Raw genomic sequence first — 21,983 nt, forward strand, 5'->3', positions numbered from 1 at the left:
TAAATGGGACCCTTTGAGGTGTAGCCCACACGGGAATCCCGGCCTCCAGGCTGTTCAGGAGCCAGGCTCTGCCAGGGAAAAGAAAACTCTGCTTTTGTCAAGTTGTAAACAGAAAAACAGGATTGACTCTGGGTTTGCTTTGGGCTCAAAGAAGATGAGGTTAAACTACTGCACTGTTTACTTGGGGAATCCTGAAGAGTGGGTGGGTTAAAGGGGAGTCCAACTACCAAAGAAAAGATCATTTTTAATGACTTTTGTGAAATGGTAGTAATAAAGCTTTTTCCTGTTTTTTTCTGTTATGCTCTAAGCAATTTAAGAAAGATATAGATGAACACCAGTCCCTGACGGAGAGTGTCTTACAGAAAGGGGAGATCCTGCTTCAGAGCCTGCTGGATAATACCCCAGGTGAGATGCTTGGGTTTTGAATTTAGCTGGTGCTTAATATAACCTCTCAGTGCAAGTCCGGGACCCACTCTGTCACCAGGCGGAGCCAGTGTACAAGAATCCCTCGTGTCCACACCCATTGCCTTTGACTCCCACAGTCGACTGCCAGCTTCTCGCATCTTCATGGCCCCACAAACACGTGATGAGGCAGTCACAGCCCTGCGGGTGTGAGAAGTCAGGCATTGAGCCTGCAAGAAAGATGCACTTTTTTTTTTTATACTTTAATATATATATGGCTGTGCTCGGTCTTAGCAGCATGCAGGAGCTTCAGCTGCAGCGTGTGAACCTTGCTGCTGGATGTGGGATCTAGTCCCCTGACCAGGGATTAAACCAAGGCCCCTGATTGAGAGCACGGAGTCCCAGCCACTGGACCACAAGGGAAGCCCCAAGAACAGTGCTCTTTAAGCTTCTGCCTTTCCTTGGTGGAGTCCTTGGTGGGAATGCTGGCTTTAGTCCAGCTCCCCTTAGCTTAGGGGAGCCAAGGACACTGGGGAGCCTACAGGGCTCCCTTCCTTTTGCCCTGCAGGCTGGACCCCTCTCTCGTTATCTGCTTTGGGGGAGGATTTGTTCCAGGACCTGAGAGCAGTCAATCTGTTCTATGGGAAGAGACTGAAGGAAGAAGTGAACTGATGAGAAGGGGACAGGTGGACGGTGGTACACAAACTAAGCTTGAGCCCCTTTCGCAGGATGGATTCCCAGATTAGGAAGGTGAGAAAATCAGACTCTGAGAGTGCATCTCAGGGTGCAGGTGTTTACAGTTGGTCTTGCCCTTGCTGGGGGCAGGTATGATAGGACGAATATGACAGGAGAATGCTAAGTTAAAGCAAGGAATTGATGGACCCCTCAGAGCAGTCCCTATGTTTCTGTAAGACTGAGCAAGCAAGTGCTGAAAAAGCCCATCTGTGTTTTGCCTCAGTTTTGGAGTGAAGTGGGATTTCCACTGGAAGCAAAACAGTGTGAACAAAGTGGGCAGGGTCCACTGGCTTGAGAAGGGAGAGGTGGCGCGCGCCTGACCAGCAGTGGTGGGTGGGTGTGTGGTAGGGAGGTGGCGCCAAGTGTCCCAGCCTGAGCACCGCTGACACTGGGCCACGGGACGTGCTGTCGTGAGGACAGCTGTCCTGTTGTTGCACCGTGCTTATCAGCATCCCTGGCCTCTGCCCAGTAAATGCCAATAGTATACCTCCTCGGTTTTGACAACCCCAAACATCTCCAGACACTGCCACATGTCCCCTGGGAAGGAAGAAACCACCAGGACTGAAAACAGCGTGGCAGAGGGGTTTTGCTGGGGGGAGCCACTGAAGGGTTTCAGCAGGGCATGACTTACCCGTTGTCCGTCACGTGAGCCCACGGCATCCCCTGCCCTTGGGACACCTTTGCTTTGGCTCATCCACTGTGCTCTTGCATTAGGAGTTTTTTAATTTTTATTGGGGCAGAAATTTGCTATGCCAGGCTCCTTTGCCACTTGTTATACCAGCATTGTCTTGAGTACTATGTGCCAGACACCATGCCAAAGCCGTTGACATTTTTTTCACTTAATCACAGGCCCGTGAGGTGGATAGTTAATACTCTTACTTCACAGAGCTATGGATCTGCATGGGGCCACACAGTGCATGGCAGCCTGACTCCCACCCCTGTGCACTAATACCCCACTCAGGCTCCTGCACCTGCACACACGCACAGTAGCATAAAGAACTCAGTACCAGGAAATTTTCTGGAGGCCACATGTGTTTCTTACAAGCTACAGGTTGTTCTTGGACCTTCATTTAAAAATCGACTCAGTAATACTTCTCAGTACTTAATCGGTAATGATGTCCCACTTTGCTCTTCTCTCCAAAGGAGTCTAGAGGTATTTTACTGCCTAAATAAGAGACTTTTTTTTTAGGGAATTCTCTGGTGGTCCAGGGAATCCCCTGGTGCTTTCACTGCTGTAGGCCCAGTTCAATCTCTGATTGGGGAACTAAGATCCCACAAGCTGTGCATGGCCAAAAAAAAAAAAAAAGATGCTTTGGGGTATTTTGTGATTTTCAGGTCTGTATCCAGGCTCATTCAGATGGACACCATGCCCCTCCCAGTTCTCTGCTTGGACTAATCAGGAACTTGGCTGTTTTATGAAAATCACAGGTTCCCCTAGACATCCACAGGGTCTTCAGCTAGGCGCACAACTCTTCCCTCCAGATCACACTGTCAGAGTCAGTGGAGCCCAAGCATGGACACCCCAGTCCCCGCAAACTTCTTCAGAGCCCACTCTCATCCTCAGCCATGTGCAAAACCTGAGGGACAGGTCAGATTAATTCCTTCCAAATGTGTTCATCTCAGCCTCCAGCTAACGGGTTTTCCTTTGGTTATCTGGCAAGTTTTCACTACATTTTGACCCGGTTACCTTGGTACATGAAGTAACCGTCCTGCCTTACACCCTAACTCCTCATTATCCTAGATCAGACGACTAGAACCTATTGACATCGAGCTGAACCAGGGCCCTGTATGCATGTATTCAGTGAAAACATTGAAGTCTCAACTGGGAAAGAGAATTTCATCACTGTTCCAGCTTCCCTTTTGTTTGGCCCCAACCAAATGTTCTAACATTTTAAAATAAAAGTTCAAAAACCAAAGGCCCCTTGAATTCCACTGACCCCACACAGGACTGTTCACATGACCGGTGAACTTGGAGGAGAGAACCTGACCCACTCACCCTTACAGGTGAGCTGTGCCAGGGGCCCTGGCTGCATTCCTCAGCCTGCCCTGCCGATTGTTCTAAACTGTCAGGCTGGCACTTTGCCCTGATGATGCTGCACCGCTGTGGCTTCCCTAGGGGCTAAGTTCCACAGCCTGTTCCTCCTTCCACCCATCTGCTGGCATCCTCTGCAGATAACACAGCTTCCCCTTTCCCTTCCTCTGCTCACAGATGTTGCAGCTGTGGCAGGAAATTAGGGAGAGGGTGAACACAGCTGATAAAAGGCACAGGAAGCAAAAGCAGCCTTTGTGTTTAACAAAGGAAGTCGAAGTTTTTAAAAGAAAAAAACAAGCCTGCTGTGTGTGATGCACTCTGAACCTGGCCCCTCCCTTCCTCAAAACTTGGCCTGTAGGGGTTGGAACCTTGGCCTCATGAACCATCTTGTCTTAGCCTGCTTTCAGGTAATTTTCTCTTGAAGTCTATTCATTTAGGACCCACCAAAAAGGGTTCACAAACAGTCCCATGTTACGTTACCGCATCACCCATAAATGTGCTAAATGACAGTCCCACAGCCAACAAGCTGATGGGACCTGGTAGCAGGACCCAGTGTCCTCATGGTGGCCTGCTGTTTTCATTTCAGGCTTCAGCCCCACAGGATCCGGGTGTGAGCCAGGGGTCTTATCTCTAAAACTCAGATAATACCAGTCATCAGACAACCATGTCTCTTGTGCATTTTTGTGAATGTGTAACTCCAGAGTGGAGCCATTGAGACAATTCAGCATCAATCACAAGTTAACAACATAGATTCCGCAGTGCAGTTCGGTCCAGGGAGTATTTTTTAAGTGGACATTGTGAAACTGTGGCCATGTTCCTGCTTTCTGCTACACCCTGGTATGTTCCTTGAAGGCACACTTGTGTTGTGTCTTTGGCCTTACTGCTTTAAAACTCATTTGTTAGTGTTAAAGGATGTCCTGGGCAGGATCTCTAGGCAGCCCAGCGCGCTGGAGAGCCACGCGGATCGCCTGTACGACACCATCTTGGCCTCCCTAGACACACTGGCCGGCTGCACCCTCACCCCCGACAGCACGCCAGCAGCACACAGGAGCACCGGTGTGAAGGGAATTAGCCTGGTAAGTAGAGCAACCCCAGAGGAGGAAACTTGTCCTCAGACCCCAGTGCCTGATTCTGGAACAGAGTTCCTGTTCTAATAGTTGGCTGTTTCTTAGAAGCTCCTTCAACTAAAAAAGCTACTGAAACAAATAAGAGGCGAGAGGCTGGGAGAAGCCCCTGGAACTGAAAAGGGGAGATGCTGCCATTGCCAGGGAGTGGGGCGGGGGGGGGGGCGCTTTCTGTGGTGATGAAAGCGGCACGCTCCATTGCTCACTTTCCACCCTGTGCCTGCTGAGGACTAGGGTGCTCTGTGCTTCCATCTTAAATGGCCGACATGTCACCCCTCCCCACCCGTGGAAACAACTGTAGACTTTACCTGTACCAACTTTGTTATGTCTGTGCACATACGCTTCTCTGGTACAGGCTGCCTCTTATCCTGTAGGCTCTTCCCACCCAGCTCATGTGGTGCTCCATCGGTAAGCAACTCTTGACAAAGCCAAGTAGCCACAGGGATCCTGAGTTACAACTCCCCACACCTTCTTTTCCTGAAAATGCTCTCTGAAAATGTCACACACTACTCCCCTCCAAAAAAGGGTTAGGGGATGGATAGGGTTAGGGGATGGATAGATGGGAGCACCAGGCCTTGGAGATGTCACAGGTAGGAACAGAACCTGAGAGCAAAGAGGGACTGCTGCCCACTCTGGGGCTACCACTGCCCAACACCATGCCGCCACAACTGGAGCACGCTTCTTCCAAAACTTCTCCTACTGCCGAAATCTGGCGTTTAACTCAGATTTCCTGGGTGAGAATTCACTGCAAATAAAAGAAGGTAAGGGATAAATGCAGGTATCTCGGGAGCAGGGAGTCCCTGTATTTGCATCAAATAAATCTAGGGTAGTAGTCATTTTAATTCTAAAATGAATGCAGATGATTGCCATGTCATTTCTTCCTCTGCAGCATTCTGCCTGTAACGGATGCTTCTCTTTCTCTTTAGGCATCTTCTCTGAATGAGATGTAATTATCTGTCAGTCAAAATGTGGCTATTTGGAAACTTTCGGAAGTCCTTGTGAGAGCCATTTAATTCTGAAACCAAGTGGGAAATGTGACTCTAATGTACTAGCTTTAAAATGCCTTTCTTTTCCCTGAAAGTAAGGGCTGTTGAGTTACTGTTTTTATTTAAATGAATCCTTTCCAGTTAAGGTTTTCCTTTGGTGCTTCTCTACAAAGAGCATGTAGCTTTGCAGTTGTTCAAATAATGCAGACAAGGCTTACAGGATTTCCTCTCCCTCCGTCCAGTTAAAAAGAGGAGACAGAACTCCTAAACTACTCTGTGTACTGAGATCATTTAAAGAAAGCTGGTAGGAGAAAGAAGGTACCCAGTACTTGGTGTTCTCAGGCATACAAGAGGATCCAGAAGACAAAAAGTGACTAGGCTTATAAATCACTCTCTGAAGACTGTAGAAGATATTCAGACTCTCCAGATTAATAGAAAGTTTTGAACAAATAGAACTTCTGTAAATTATTTTGGGCTGCAAAGATACCTTTTATCATCTTAAGTGCTCAGGGCTCCATCTGCCTGCCTAACATTTTAAAGGAGAATGATAGGGGCTTAAGAAGCTGCCATTGAGCTTCAGCCCACTAATGATCTGCCTTCAGGGTACCTCCAGGAGGAGGCATCCTGCACTCCTCCCTGGGAAGAGTCAGAAGGGCATGGATAGGCTCACACAGCCTGGTTAAATAGCTGTAGAAGCTAAGGCTGTTCATGGTGAGGGGAAAAGGGAATTCTTTTGTTTCTCTGGGAGTTGACATGTGAATACCTTGGGGGGGGGGGGGGGAGGGACCAAGGAGCAACCATTTAAAGCCAACTCTAGCTTTTTAAAGTAAAATGATTGGCCATTGCTGGTAACCACACATTCTGCAAAAACAAAGCAGCGCTTTCAAAATGTTTTATTGGCTGTGAATGTGCATGGAAGGAGGAAAGCACTTTGCCTGTTTACTTGTGTTCCAGTAGGCTATGACCTGAGGAAAGGGTCCTCCACACTTAAATATGTGATAACACTTCAAGAAAGTCAAAATCCTTTCTCAAACTCTAGGTTCTCACTTGAGGGAGGGTGCTTAAGAAAGGAAGATACTTTGATTTATAAAGAAATGGACAAATCACCTGAACCCAGAGCAGGTAACATTAGAACAGTTACTCTCATAAAGCAGTCTTCTGACACCCCTCAGAATAAAATACTAAATAGAAAATTACCCTCTTTAAGAGAAGTTTAGAACTTAAAGCTGAGCAACTTAACACCATCTCATCCATCTCTGTGAACTAAAATCCTCAAGAGTTTAAACTGGAAAATAAGCTGTTAATAAGTTTTAGTGTTTAAAGATTTTAATTCTAAAGGGAAACTATAAAATTCAGTAACAGTTATATAAAATGGAGTATTTCAAGTGCCTCTGCCATTCTAGTATTTATCAAAATGCTTAAAGGCATAATTTTGATTCTGCTGTCTCAGTTTTAATCTTGGTTCTGTACATAGATTTAAAAAGACAGAACACCTTCCTAGCAGATTATTATATATGTAAAATAGTCTTAAAGGCCTTAATTGGTTCAGAAGGCATATCTAATAGCCTCTGTACTTAAACTGATATATTTCACCTTCTCTTTGATGTGACTATAAATTGGTACATGCCTTTCCAATGAGTGTGTTACAGGATAAACCCTTGGGAGTTAAACCCATTTACTGACATTTTGCTAGGCATGAAAATGCCTTAACTAGTTAGCAAAAAAATTGTTTCTATAGGACTGTCATCTTCAAAGTGACCAATGGTATTTTACAGTAGTTGAAAGCTAAAAGTGCCATTCGATCTAATAATAGGCTTCAGCTGACAGAAATTTTCACAGAATATTTTATTTCAGAGTGCCCTATTTTGTAAAAAACTATTACTTTTACCAGGCGATGATCTAAAGATATTTTTGTTCACTTCCTTTGCCTACTCTGGACCTGCTCATAAATATCACTGAAGAGCATCAGCACAGCTATTAATGGTATCTTCGGCAGTGCTATAGGTTTAAGACCTCCCTTAAAACTCAAGCTGAAATTGTTTCTGACTAGATGCTGCCAGCAGCATTTCACGAGCAGACACGGCCAGGTTTGATTCTAGCATTAGCCTTAAGGACAGCAGTGGCTCACAGTGACACATCATGTGGTTACAAAACCCCAAGTTTACCTGTGGTATAATTTCCTAGTAGTCCCTTAAAGTAGTAGAACTTAAGTCCACAGGCAAGTGGCAGTACTGGGAGCTAGATTGGCAGTTTCAAAACCCGGGTTCTTGTTGCAGCTCCATGGCTTAAGCTCATCTGCCAATAGACAATGTCAATACAATGATATTTTGAAGCTTAAATGGGAACACAAAGAAGGGCAGATGTAAAATATGCTGCAATGACAACATACATGCTAAAGGAAATTTTGGTCCAAAGTCATAAAACGTCATTGCTTAGACCAGAATGGCTATCATTTTGCAAGGATTTCCAGAGACTGTGACTGCTTAGGTTTAGAACATGTGAGCTAATTCATAGCAACCTTACAAAATACGGCAAGCAATAATTCCCTTTACTGAGTGAATGGATTATTAAAAGCCCATAATGTAGCTTGAAATATTTGTACTTGAAAGTGGGGGTAGGAATGGAGTATCCCCCAAACTGCATTCATTAAGCAAGTAGTGAAGCGTGCTGAAACATCTTGTCCCAGTCTTGACTACCACAAGGAAAAGAACACTAGAATTTTCAAAAATAAATATGTAAATATGCTTACACCTCAAATTCACATAATTTTTTTGCTAACTCACCAAGAAAAAGCTGACAGTTTGAACAACTTGTTGTATAAAACAAAAGTGCATTACATTGTCTGAAATTTGTATCATCTACTTTAAAAATGTTTCTGAATTATTTGTACTGTATTGATAAGGCAAAAAAATAAACCTTTTGAAGCACTAAAAAAATTTCACCCAAATAACTGTTGGTAGCTTGAGGAGTTTTTCAGTTGGCTTATGTGAAGATGAATAGACCCAACAAGCACATCTATAATACAAAGTAAACTGTGATTTTATTGTGAAATTCTCATAGATGGAAAATTAAATTGAATATTTATTCTGTCCATTCATTTTACAATAATCTTACCACTTATTTTTGTACCATGTATTTCAGTTGCCTGTTTAGTGAAAATAAAGAAACCTATAATTTTTGGCTTGTTTTTAGTTTAAATTTTATCACTGAATTAAAGACCCCACCATAAAATGTGTAGCCAACAGCCACATCCCACGCCCCTAAGTAAAGAATATTTTGGTTACTATTTCAACCCGAAGGAAACTATCTTTGACTTCTATCACCTTAAAATGCCAGAGTTAGCAAAAGATTTTTGTTCCCCCACAATAAAAACAAACCCTAGGATCTTTAAGGTCCTAGTTAACAAAATTTTCACATGTGCAAAATTCAACCGAAATAAATATTTCTCTTATTTATTACTCCCACCCAGCATTCAGGTTTTCAGCTAATTTTAAGGGACATATTTTCTAAAATTAGGGCAAATAGTAAATTTCCTGCTTCCTACTTTAATGCTTTAACTCGCCTCCAACCTAAGGTATACAATTGTGGAGGATAAAACAGCTGACATCTGACTCCAAACATGGAAGAAACAATATTAGCACACGTGTTAGTCTGCCAATTAAGGAAAGGTGGTGTTTTCCACCTCTACCACAGAAGAATCAAATGTTGATCAGTGAAGCCATTTCAAATGGTTCTAGAGAAAGATCAGAGATAATAGGCTAGGTAGCATACATTCTAAAACTTACTTTCATAAAATTTAATCTCCCTGAACCACTAAGCTTGGTTAAATCCCTGTGCAGCACATAAGCCTCCCTAGGTCATTTACTGGGTATATTATCTGGAAAGTATATTGGATGCTGCTCTAAGATAGTTGTCTACAATGCCCTGGTTGCACACACAAATGGCTGTTTTGAGTATAATGCAAGGCTCTATTTCCCTTTAGCCATAAGAATTAAAACAATACTTATCACCATACAGTTTGATATTACTTCCAATAAGTACAATATTTATTAAACATATCTTCAGTTGTTTTGTTACATAGTGTGCAACAAATTACAATATTCTGCAGCCACAAATTATATGCAGAGTATGAAGAAACTATTAATCAGATAGTGTAATCTTTCCGTTTATAACTCTACAAGGAAGAACTAGCAAATCAGATCTTACATATAACATCTCACTAAACTTTATGCATGGAAAGTGACAGACACTGGTTGTGCTGTTTGATACAAAATGGCTGAACTTCATCTTCAGAAGACTAAACCTGACATCTAAACATGCCAATATAAACATCAAAACAAAATATATTCTAACCAACCACGGAAACAGTCTGGTATCAGGAAAGCAACAAAGATTACACACATTATTTTATAAACCAGCACACAAAGGTTTAAAACAGTTCTGAAAATGAAGTTAGCTGTCTTGAGTCAAGGGAATAAAAAAAAAGTCAGTATTGACCGTTTACAATCTCTGACCTTTGTGGAGACGGTAAGAATCTGTTGTAGTGCAGCTACATACAGTACAATTCAGGCAATTTTGTTTTTTTCACTTGGGTTCAGATTGCAAATTCATTGCTGTGAGAAAAGGATGGAGGCAAATTTTAGCAGCAACCTCCACCTGACTGCTTGACCGGAGTGCTCTGAATTTTAACATTGGACTTCTCGGCACCACCAGCTGTTGCTCCAGGACCCATTCGCTTTTTAATCTCAGCTGCCATCGTCATGAAAGACTGTTCTACATTCGTTGCATTCTTAGCACTGGTTTCCAAAAATGGAATTCCAAGGGAATCAGCAAATTCCTAAGAGAATATGTAAGGCAAAATTAATTGAAAAATCTTTTTCACCATCTGAAATAAGGAATGATGAATGACTAAGTTTACTGAACTCAGATGACTGCACGAATGATCACTGTCAAAGTTTCTAGTGCATGTATTTTAAAAGTTAAGGTGGGGACTTCCCTGGCAGTCCAGTGAAGACTCCGTGCTTCCAATATGTGGGGGCACGGGTTCAACCCTTGGTTGGGAAACTAACAATAAAACCTAAGGTGGTTGCAGCCATTGTGTGACTCCATACCCATATATAATTCAAATTCAGCACCTTCCAATTCAGTCTGAAAGTCAAACTTTAAACATACCTTTGCTGTTGTGTAGTCTACTACTTTCTTTGTGGTCAGATCACATTTGTTCCCTACCAACAACTTGTTGACATTTTCACTGGCATAACGATCTATTTCCTGCAGCCACTGTTTAACATTATTGAAGGACTCCTAAAAAGACAATTTAAAGAGTGATAATATAGTTCTGAACATAACTATTCTAATGAAGCAAGTGATAAACAGAAGTGTCTCCTGACCTAAGAAGAGCTAGTGAGACGATAATAGCTATTAAAAAAGAACTCTTAATGCTGGGAAAGACGTGAACTGACATTTTGATACATATATTCTTATATGAATAAGAATACAGAATTTGAAAGCTTGAGGATGACAATGCCTTATTTGAGAAGGAAATACAGCTCAAACTATAGCTCAGGCAAATCCCATTGTCTTGGAATATGCTATTTATATGCACCACAAAACGTAGTTTTTGAAATTTGTCAAAATTCTGGCTTATGAATAAGGTAGCCTAACTGTTAACTACTAGAGATGTCAAATGTTATTAAATAAATGGGTCCAATGTAAAGATACTTGTTTTCCACAGTCATTTTTAAGGGAGGAAAATTTCCATTTTAAATATTACAAGGAAATGACGTGAGATTTACTAACTAGCAATGATTTCTTCATGTTTTATCACCCAGTACTCCTAATGGTGCTGAATCTAAATCTATAATTTTAGTCATCTCCTAATTAGCTCTGATTTCATATTTGACTGGAGATTGAACATTTGCTATAAGAGTTATACATTGTATTTTCAAAGTTCATCTTTCACTCCTTGGCAGGCAAAAGGACCCTGAAATTTTCTAACTTTCTGATCAAAAGAACAATTACTGCCTCTGAACCACATTCTTACACTATTCTTCACATCCCCCTACCTTCTTTCAACAAGCTTATCTTTAGATTTTCACTGTCCTCTTAAAATGTTCCTCAAAGCTCATCCCTATTTCTGAACCACACACTCCACAAGCAGAGACCCCTAATCTTACTTTTGCCAAGTCCAACAGGTCTAACTACCAGGCAAATTTCTGTTAACACCTATCACCAAGGACACAATATGAGTCAAACAATCCCAGTTCCCTACAAACCCTTGACAAAATGATTTAACTGATAATAAATATAATTTGGGTCCCTTGAAAGCAAATGTAAATCCAATTACTAAATTTTCTGTTTACTAAAATAGGAAATTTTTGGTTGACCAGTTTTATTAGGTATTCAAATGATGTAGGGGAGAAAAAATAACACTGTACCTGTTCTTAAAAGATAACTGGTTTAAGATAAATGTTTTTGTATCATTCACTTCATCTGGGGTGGACAAAGTCTGCTATATAAATAATACTCATCACTTGTATGCAAAGTAAAAATAGTGTGATATTTAATCAAATAATAACTTACATTGTTAGTGTAACACAATTTTCTCCTGGAACTTACCTGATCTGTCACATCATACACAACTATGATGCCATGGGCTCCTCTGTAATAACTGGAGGTGATTGTTCGAAATCTTTCTTGTCCCGCTGTGTCCCACTATCATAAAACAATCAAGAAATCCAAACAATTCCATTAAAACAAGAGTTGGGGAAAAGGCAGCAAGGAGGGAGAACAGTTTAGTTTACAGAGTTATGGATAACCAGGATTTGCTATGGGAACATTAGCTCTCTGTGCTCACACTACTAAATCACAAAGAAACTGCCAAATATCTGAAGGTTCAAAAAAGGCAGTGTCTAATTTAGCTTGCAGTTAATGCTACCAATATTGTAATTATAAGCCAATCAGCAACTATGTCATACTTTTCATATACTCAATAGCCTTTAGCACTGTGCCAAGCTTACACTATGAATGCAAAGATAGGCTGACTTGATATTAGCAAATCTACTGGTCTAGTGCCCCTGTTAACACATTACAACTCTCATCAAACATAAGACAAAATCTCTTGCTAGCACATTTTATCATCATGGAAAACACTGAAAGGACCTAATAATTCAGATAACTACCAGTCACGTTAGCTATCTAAGGAACAATTATTTTAATCCTAGGGAAAACAATGTAAGGAAGATGATTTCAAATGCTTTTATAAAATTCATTTTAAGAGCAATTTACCACACTTCAACCATTTAGGCTCCAACACTGGAAACAAATACACTGCCACATTAAAGTTTGCAGTTAAAACTATTAAAAAATATCAGGTAAACTCCTTTTAAAAACCATGATTTTAACAAGGGCAATGAGAATTTTTTTTCAATTGCTCGTAAATAATGACCTTTCCTTTTTTAAAAAATATTGTTTTTTTAGAAAAGCTACCTACCCCACTAACGGGCTTCCCAGCAGTGGCAAAGGGATATAAGAGACGCAGGTTAGATCCCCCAGTCCTGTCCCCTGGAGGAGGAAATGTCAACCCACTCCAGTATTCTTGCCTGAGAATCCCATGGACAAAGAAGCCTGGCAGGTTCTAGTCCATAGGGTCACACAGAGTCAGACAAGATGGAAGCAACTTAGCACACACCCCACTAAAACTAATATTTGACTGATGGGGAAATAACTGAACGGTTACTTAATGGTTAACAATTAAAAAAACAAAAAATAGACTTGTAGCCTAATACAAGTGGAGATTATGATGAAACAGCCTTTCATGGGAAGAAGCTGTAAAGTTCTGGAATATACATGTGAACTTGACATTGCTCCCAACTAGTGTCCTAAATGGCAAAAATAAAAAAATTCAGGAGCACTGAGTGAAATCACTTCCTTTTCTAAGACCCAGCCAACAAAGCTGTTAAAAATAAGCTGCAATTTTGGGGAAATTTAAATACAGACTGAATATTAGATAACATTAAGGCATTGGTATCACTGCTATATTTAAAACGGATAACCAATAAGGACCTACTGTACAGCACATGGAACTCTGCTCAGTGTTATGCAGCAGCCTGGACGGGAGGGGAGTCTGGGCGAGAATGGATACATATGTATGTATGGCTGACTCCTTTTGCTGTCCACTTGAAACTACCACAACATTGTTAATTGGCTATACCCCAAAAAAAAAGTTTAAAAAAACTTTTTTAAAGGCATTAGTGTCAGTTTTGTTAGAAGTGGTAACGGTGGTTACACAGTAAAACAGATGCATAATTAGTATTTTTGCAGTAAAATATCATGTCAATAACCACTTTAACATACTCCAAGGGAAGTAATAAAGTAATATGTTAACAATTGTTCATCTAAAACAAGCAAAAGCTACCTTTTTCATCCAAAGTACTAGCCTATTAGAGTCAGAAAACCATCATCAGTAAGGAGCCTCCAGTCTTCCAGGATACCCTTGGAGAAGCAGGATCTCTGGAGTAAAGTCAATTTGACTTCAAAACATTAAATTTAGGTTCCTGATTATGACAGTTTCTTCATCCATAAATTCCAGATATCACTACTTTATAAAACTGCTAAGTTTAAATGAAAGAATATTTATAAAATGCCTAGCATAATACCTCATTATAGTAGCTACTCAATAAAATGTTAGTTCCCTTCTCTTCACCACCACTAACCCCTTTCACAAGGATAGGACAAGAACAGGAAGAAACTATTTCTGAATACAATGGCATCCAAAGAGTAAAATTTCTGCTATCTTCTTGCCACTCTGAAAACTCTCCTGACTACATCCTAACAGTACCTTCCCTCTGTAACTGATCACCCTTTATGTACATAATCCTCATTACCCCTCATAATCACGAGGTAAACTGATTTTCCCTGCTGTGTCTCTCCCACTGAAATGGGATCTCCTATGGGGCTATTTTTCATCCCTCCCTGCAACCTTGAATGTATCTTGTGTAATGTGAGCATTTCCATAAAGCTTTGTGAATGAATCAACAGTCACAGAAAGAGGCCTTTCATGGGACTGGACTCCATACATGCCCTGCAGTGCTGAATGTTTTGTAATCACCAACTGTGATAAAGACCCTGATGGCACACTTGAACAGGAAAAGCAGAAAAAATAATTAAAATATAGATAAACCCAATCATTTTTTTTAAAGACCTGGAAAACATGAAAGGGTAATTCAAGCCAGGCAAGGTGAAATGTAGCAGGGTTAAAAGTAAAATCTTACATTTAGATTTTTAATGCCCTAGTCACAAAATATAAGAATTAAAAAACAAACCAAAACCTTAAGACCCAAACTAGTAGGTAAAATAGTTATTGAGATAGCAAATGTAGTAAACTCAGGCTTTCTTTCTATGTCCTTGTATGGGCCAATGATGAGAAAATGGCAAGAGTCCCTCAAGTCTGAGAGGGAAAAAAAGAAATTCAGAGACCAAATCAATAGAGAATTTACCCTATGTAGTCCACACTGGCTAGATACCATCTTGTATTTGAATTTAGGAATCATATTTTAGTAAATGGCACTTATACAGGAGTAACCCAGATTGTAAACGGTTCTGAAAACATGCTTCCAGAAAGGAATGATAGGTTGTGATAAGACCAATCTAAATGGCAGGCTACCAACAGAAATTAATTTTGATTAGGCAACCGCAAAGGGTTTTTACACAGATTAACATATATACATACACAGAACTATAGATTTGGTTCTCACAACTACCTATTAGTAAGTCAAATATCATCACACTCATTTTAGAGGTAAGAAACAGTCTCAGGAAAAAGGCTGAAGTTAAACCCGTGACTCTCCAACTAATAAACAGCAGAATGAACACAACAAATCCAAGTTTCTGACTCCAAATTCAGAACTCCTTCCAGTTCAGGGCGTTATCAATTCCATAAGAAAGAGCAGTCACTTGTTTTCTATGTTACTTCATACTAAGAGCCAATTCTAAAAGATACCCGAGATTTTTTTTTAAAGACCAAAGGTATGTCCATCCTGGTACCCAGACCTATATTAAGTTTCTACTACAACCCCCTATTTTTAATTCAGGGTTGGGGTTTTAAGGATGGGTAAGGGAGTGAGAATGGCACAGGAACACAATATACTGAAAACAGAGAGCTATGGGTCACGTGGTTCTGCTAGTAACGGTAGGCAAGTCATTAAATCTCTCAGCATCCATTTTCTGAGCTGTAAAATATGTAAGAAAAGCTAAATTCCCTTCCAATAAAATTCTACATTTCTAGAGAGTTGGAACATACTATCTAATAAATACTCAACTAAAACAAATATGAAGAACCTCTCCTAGGTTTTTCCTGGATCCAGAGTATTCAGCATAATAAAAGACATGAAAACTGCTCAATATACTTCTTCTGTAAGACGAAGTAAACAAACATCAACTTAGACCCCTTAGACCTCACTGATAAAAGCGCAAGAAAAAGAACTAGGACCAGGTTTGACTTAAAACATGTATTTCTCAACTCTCTGAACAGAAAACTCAATGAAGGAGGTAATCTTAAATCACTTTCAATCTAAACTATTCTTACTCTACCATTCTGTCACAGATGAATGATTCCTTAGATATTTTCATTTTAACATATTATGAATAACAAATACATTCTAAATTTACCAAAATAATTTCCAAAAAATTTCTAGTCCAAAAATTACTTACTATTTGAAGTTTGATTGTTTTCCCATCTAACTCTATAGTTCTTATTTTGAAATCCACACCAATTGTGCTGATGTAGCTTTCTGTATATGTATCATCCTAAAGGGAAAAAAGTTAACAATTAAAATAAATGTTCAATAGAGTAAATAAGAAATATGTTAACTTTTATCTAGAAAGCTGATAAAATTTGTAAGACATAACAATCTGAGAACAGCCATTCCATCCTGTTCCTGCACTCAGTTCACATTCTGAAGACAAAGTGCTATTTAAAAATGGTTTAAGATTTTTTTTTCCAATAGCTATTCTTTAGTTTTCCAATCATATCTTGGCAAATTCTTTATATGTATCATACAGAGAAGGTTTTGTATTTTGAATGATTACGAATGATTTTTCTAATCTGCTAATCAGCAGAATTCTTGTTCCTCCACACCCACTGGTTATTCAGTTTACTCAACACAAACCTATGATCATGTCCCTCTCCTGAAATTCTTTCAGAAGTCAATTTTATTTCTTAGTTATGACTTTTAAAATTGAGATAATTCATATACATAAAATTCACCCCTTCAAAATATACAACTCAGTGGTTTTTAGTATATTCAGACGGCTGTGCAACCATCACAACTATTTTAATTCCAAAACATTTTCTTCACTCCAAAAGAAAACCCTATACCCAGCAGCAGTCAGATTTCTTCCTCTCCCCCTAGACTCTGGAAACTACTAATCTACTTTATGTTTCCACAGATTTGTCTGTTTTGGTCACCTCACATGAATGGAATCACACAGTATGACCTTTTGTGTTTGGCTTCTTTCACTCAGCATAAACTTTTCAAGGTTCAGCCTTTCTTTTTATATATATACACACACACATAGACACACTATTTATTTATTTTTGGCTGTGCTGGGTCTGGTTTTTCTCTAGTTGTGGTGAGTGGAGGCTATTCTCTAATTGAAGTGCATAGGGGTATTCTCTTTGCAGAGGCTTCTCTTGTTGCAGAGCACAGGCTCAGTACTTGTGGCGCACGGGTTTAGTTGGTCCACAGCATGTGGGATATTCCTGGACCAGGGATCGAACCTGTCTCTCCTGCACTGACAGGCAGATTCTTTACCACTGAGCCACCAGGGAAGCCCCAGCCATGTTACAGCATGAATCAGTACTTCATTCCTTTTTATGGCTGAAAAATAGTACACTGTATGGATAGCCTACATTTTGTTTATCAGTTCATGGACATTTGGGTGGTTTCTACATTTCAGCCATTATCAATAGTGCTGCTATGGACATTTGTGTATAAGTTTTTGTGTGAACAATATTAACCCAAAGGCTAAACTTTTAAAATTACACCTGTTTTTTCCCTCAAGTACCTATTACAATTATTTTACTCATAATGAAAACAAATTTCAGTTTTTTTATTTAAGTGAAAATATATGTAAATGGAAAGATCACACTTTCACCACGTAACCCCACTGCACAATCATCAGGCTTAAAGCACCACCCAGGAAGTATTCTGCTAACAAAGATGGATTTAGGCTCAATCAAGCCTAAATCTATTAAGAGTAGCACTGTTAAAAAGAACTTTCTTTGATGACAGAAAGGTTCTATAGGCTGTGACTGTCAATACAGTAGCCAGTAGCTCCATGTGGCTAGTGAGAACAAGGAACTGAATTTTTAATTCCATTCAATTTTACTTAAATTTAAATAATCACAAGGGACTAGTAACTACCATAATGATAGATAAAGCACTGCTCTGGGGTTTACTTCCAATTACAGAAACAGGAGCGACAAGTTTAAAGACACCACAGAGAAGCTAACTGACACACCTAAAATGTTGGACAATTTATAGGACAACTGCCCCAGTTTCTGCAAAAAGAAAGTGACATGAAAAATACATAAATAAAAAAGGAGGAGGTGGGAAGTGGGAAGTTGGAAAAACTCTAAAAGACTAAGCAGCAAAGGAACGAAATGAAAGTATGAACCATGGGTTTTTTTAAAAAATTGAAATATGGTTGCTTTACAATGTTGTTGATTTCTGCTACAGAGAAAAGTAATTCAGTTGTACATACATAGACCTTTTTTTCATATTCTTTTCCATTACGGTTTATCACAGGAAACTCAATATAGTTCCCTGTGCTATACAGTAGGACCTTGTTTTTCCATTCTATATATAAAAGTTTGCATTTGCTAACCCCAAACTCCCACTCCCATCCCTCTCCATCCTCCCCTCCCCTCTACTGGCAACCACAAGTCTGTTCCCTATGTCGATAAGTCTGTGTGAACCATGTTTTGAATTGTGATTCAAACTAACACCACACTTAAGATAACCAGGAAAATTTATTTTGTAAGTCAACAAATGTTTTTTATGATAGTGTATGAGTGTTAGTTACTCAGTTGTGTCTGACTCTGCAATGCTAAGGACTGTAGCCTGCCAGACTCCTCTGTCCATGGGATTCTCCAGGCAAGAATACTGGAATGGGTTGACATTTCCTTCTTCAGGGGATCATCCCAACCTAGGGATCGAACCCAGATCCCCTGCACTGCAGGCAGATTCTTTACCATCTGAGATCAGGGAAACCCTATATTAAATACAGTATGCAAGGGGAAATGACACATTTGGGATTGTTATTTGTAGCACTCCAACAAAAAGAAGGAAATGAAATGAGTGTGGGCCAAGTCTTGATAATGCTGAATCAGATGTGTACATGACACTGAGATAAATACGGCTAAAGACAACTGTAAAATGTAATCAGAGTTCCAAGTAGCTAGAGATAGCTATGTTGACTTATCCTCCACATATATTCACATTTCGGCATAAACAGAATCACTGGGTAAAAGGATATTTTTGAAGCACTGAATGCAATTTGACAAAATACTCATCATTATTTGACATTCATTTTTTAAATTTAAATTGTCAAGTAAGTATCACATACTATAGAAAACGGATAGAGAACAGCATTCAGCACTAGAACATGCCAGGTGCTTTGTTAGAAAAACTTATAAATGCTGTTATTAATAGAATTCTTATACATCCCTGCTGCTGCTGCTAAGTCGCTTCAGTCGTGTCCGACTCTGTGCGACCCCATCGGCAGCAGCCCACCAGGCTCCCCCGTCCCTGGGATTCTCCAGGCAAGAACACTGGAGCGGGTTGCCATTTCCTTCTCCAATGCATGAAAGTGAAAAGTGAAAGGGAAGTCGCTTAGTCGTGTCCGACTCTTTGAGACCCCGTGGACTGCAGCCTACCAGGCTCCTCCGTCCATGGGGTTTTCCAGGCAAGAGTATTGGAGTGGGGTGCCATCACTTTCTCCAATATACCCCTAAATGACCCTTACCTGCATGCCTCTGAGCCACCGCACTTGACATTTCAGCTGTCCAAATTCTCAGTATCTCTTTCTCCCCACTCCCAAGCTTTACCCCCCTAACTCCCCAGCCCGTGGGCAAGTTGGCAACTTTTATCCATTTTTCAAATGTGAGCTCAGGAAACAGTTATTGTCCAAACATTCCCCCATTCCTTGGCCAGTAGCTAAAGAGATTCTTCCCTCTGTGCTCTCAAAGCTTATTATACATTTCTTAATCATACTTTTTACAGCTTGAATCTATTTTAGGGATCTGAGAATCAGTATTTTTAAAATGCTTCCTGGCTGATTCTGTGTAGGTAATACTGAAAACCGGTGACTTAGGTCAGTAGGAATCCGGAAAGGATTTTCTTTGAAGCACAAATACCTCAGGCTACAGCCATTTTCCTCAAGAAATGCTAGCTTCTTCCCACCTACCCAGATTACTGATTTAATACTAGTAATTAATTTTAATACTTGTCACTTTAATAAATACTGAGTATTATCTAATTTTGACAGTAAAGAATCAGCCTGTAATGCAGGAGACCTGGGCTCGATCCCTGGTCAGATTCCCTGGAGAAGGGAATGGCAACCCACTCCAGTATTCTGGACTGGAGAGTTCCAAGGACAGAGGAGCCTGGTGGGCTACAGTCCATGGTGTCACAAAGAGTTGGACACGGCTAAGCAACTAAACAAAAAAAAATTTTTTAAGTCCTTTAATTACAAATAAAACTGAACACTTTTTCATATTTACTGGCAATTTGTATTTCTCCTTTTGTAAACTGCCCACTCATGCATTCATTCTTATTTCCATTAGGACAAATATCCTTTCCTTATTAGTGTATAAATGTGCTTTATATATTGAGACTATCACCTCTTCCTCCAAATACGTTTTGCTAGGACCTTTTGTTTTCTAATATTATGTGTCAACATTAATTTTAATGCAATCACATTTAACAGTCCTTTCTTTCCTGATTTTTTTCCTGTTAGAAAATACTTTCACATATGATTAAAGAGCCACCTAGGTTTTATTCTGGTACTTAACATGGTCTCATTTTCAAATTATTATATATAATGAATATATATGAGACTCATTAATACCTCATCAGAAAAGTAATACTAAGTATTTGAGATGCTGTCAAGCTTGCAGTGGTGGATTTTAAATTTTTTAAAATTCTAATTTTCCCTTGAAAAGCTTGAAGTTATTATAGGCAACAAATGCTATCAGATATTTCCCTTGAAGTGACAATGTCTGTTCATCTGATAAAATGTATACCCAATACTCAGTTCTAGATAAATATAGCCTGTTAGCTGTTCTTTCAAGTTAAAAAAAAGTTCAATGAAAAAATCAGCTAGTTTAGCTCATAATGGAAACAACTATACAAATGCTTTTCTCTCCCTTAAGACAACCAACACATTCCAGTCTTCAGTAAAACTGTTTTATGTGTACTCATTTTTTCACACAGAATATTTAAAAACGAAACACTCAACAAGGATCAAAATCTTTAAAAATTAATCATTTTTAGAAGCAACGTAAGTGACCATCAACAGATGAATGGATAAAGGAGATGTATATATACATATATACATATCATGGAATACTAGTCCAGCATAAAAAATGAAAATCTGACATTTGCAACAACATGGATGGACCTGAGAGTATTATGATAACTAAGTCAGAGCAAGAAAGACAAATACTGTATGGTATCACTTATATGTGGATTCTAAAAAAAACAAAACACAAGCTAATGACTTTAACAAAAAAAGAAACTCACAGATTTGAGAACAAACTAGTGGTTTTTGGCAGGGAGAGGGGAAGGAGGAGGAGCAAGATAGGGGTAGGGGATTAAGAGGTACAAACTACTATGTATAATACAGAAAGTTACAAGGACATGTACAACACAGGGAATATAGCCAACATCCTATAATAATAAGTGGAATATAACCTCTAAAAATTGTGAATCACTACATTGTACATGTAACAGCTATATAACAGAACATCAACTACACCTCAATTTTTAAAAATATGAAAAAAATTAATCATTTTTACTGTTTCATCAAAGACACACTTAAGTGATAATGGTGTTTCTTCCCTCTCCTGTGAGCAAACAGAGGTAAACACCATGACTATGAGCATAATCTGGGGCTTAGCGTTACTTCAGCACAGGACTAATAAGGCACTTGCGGTTTTACCTACCATTGCTTTTGCACCATCAGGGCAAAGATCAACAGAGTGAAAAAAAGCAAACATCTTTTGTCTTAGTACAATTACTAGGTAATTATTTATTCAGTAAATACTAATGATTTAGTGTTATTAGCAAGCAGTTTTTGATCTCATGGACTCCAGGAGGGTCTTGATAATCCCCACTGGTTCACATCTTAAGAAGCAATGATCAAGATAGTGAGAAGGAAAACATGTTAAATTTGAAGGCAGTTCATAAACACTATGAACAAGACCATGCATTTTATATATTAAGTTGGAAGTTATTATTAAGTTATTTATCAGTTTGTAAATTTAAATGACAACGATGCCACTGTCAAAAAAATAAATAGTCTGTACCAGGCCCTGCTTTTTCTTTTTATTCTACTCAAGTTTTACTTGAAGATTTGTCTTCCACCAAGTCATTTTCAACACAAACCTACCATTTTTTCCCTTACTCATTATTTATGTTG

At 39.4% G+C, this 21,983-nt stretch overlaps 2 protein-coding genes across 11 annotated transcripts in view; one reads left to right on the forward strand and one right to left on the reverse strand.

Annotated features, from left to right (window-relative positions):
* The window catches only part of CEP68 (centrosomal protein 68), a 27,167-nt gene extending 18,710 nt beyond the window's left edge, over positions 1 to 8,457 (forward strand). For 7 of the 10 annotated variants that reach the window (XM_061432804.1, XM_061432802.1, XM_061432799.1 and 4 more), the window contains 2 exons: positions 309 to 405; positions 4,073 to 8,457. In XM_061432804.1, the coding sequence (XP_061288788.1) occupies positions 309 to 405; positions 4,073 to 4,323 (348 nt within the window). In that variant the 3' untranslated portion in view covers positions 4,324 to 8,457. Of the gene's footprint in view, positions 1 to 308; positions 406 to 2,878 lie in introns of all 10 variants that reach the window. The other 3 variants (XM_061432803.1, XM_061432805.1, XM_061432806.1) reach the window with 3 other exon arrangements.
* The window catches only part of RAB1A (RAB1A, member RAS oncogene family), a 30,067-nt gene continuing 16,379 nt past the window's right edge, over positions 8,296 to 21,983 (reverse strand). The window contains exons 3-6 of the mRNA XM_061432810.1: positions 15,990 to 16,085; positions 11,898 to 11,993; positions 10,452 to 10,583; positions 8,296 to 10,116 (exon numbers count right to left, since the gene is read on the reverse strand). Of these exons, the coding sequence (XP_061288794.1) occupies positions 9,919 to 10,116; positions 10,452 to 10,583; positions 11,898 to 11,993; positions 15,990 to 16,085 (522 nt within the window). The 3' untranslated portion in view covers positions 8,296 to 9,918. The remainder of the gene's footprint in view (positions 10,117 to 10,451; positions 10,584 to 11,897; positions 11,994 to 15,989; positions 16,086 to 21,983) is intronic.

Source organism: Bos javanicus, chromosome 11 (assembly GCF_032452875.1).
Source record: "Bos javanicus breed banteng chromosome 11, ARS-OSU_banteng_1.0, whole genome shotgun sequence".
In the NCBI taxonomy this organism is placed as follows: domain Eukaryota; kingdom Metazoa; phylum Chordata; class Mammalia; order Artiodactyla; family Bovidae; genus Bos; species Bos javanicus.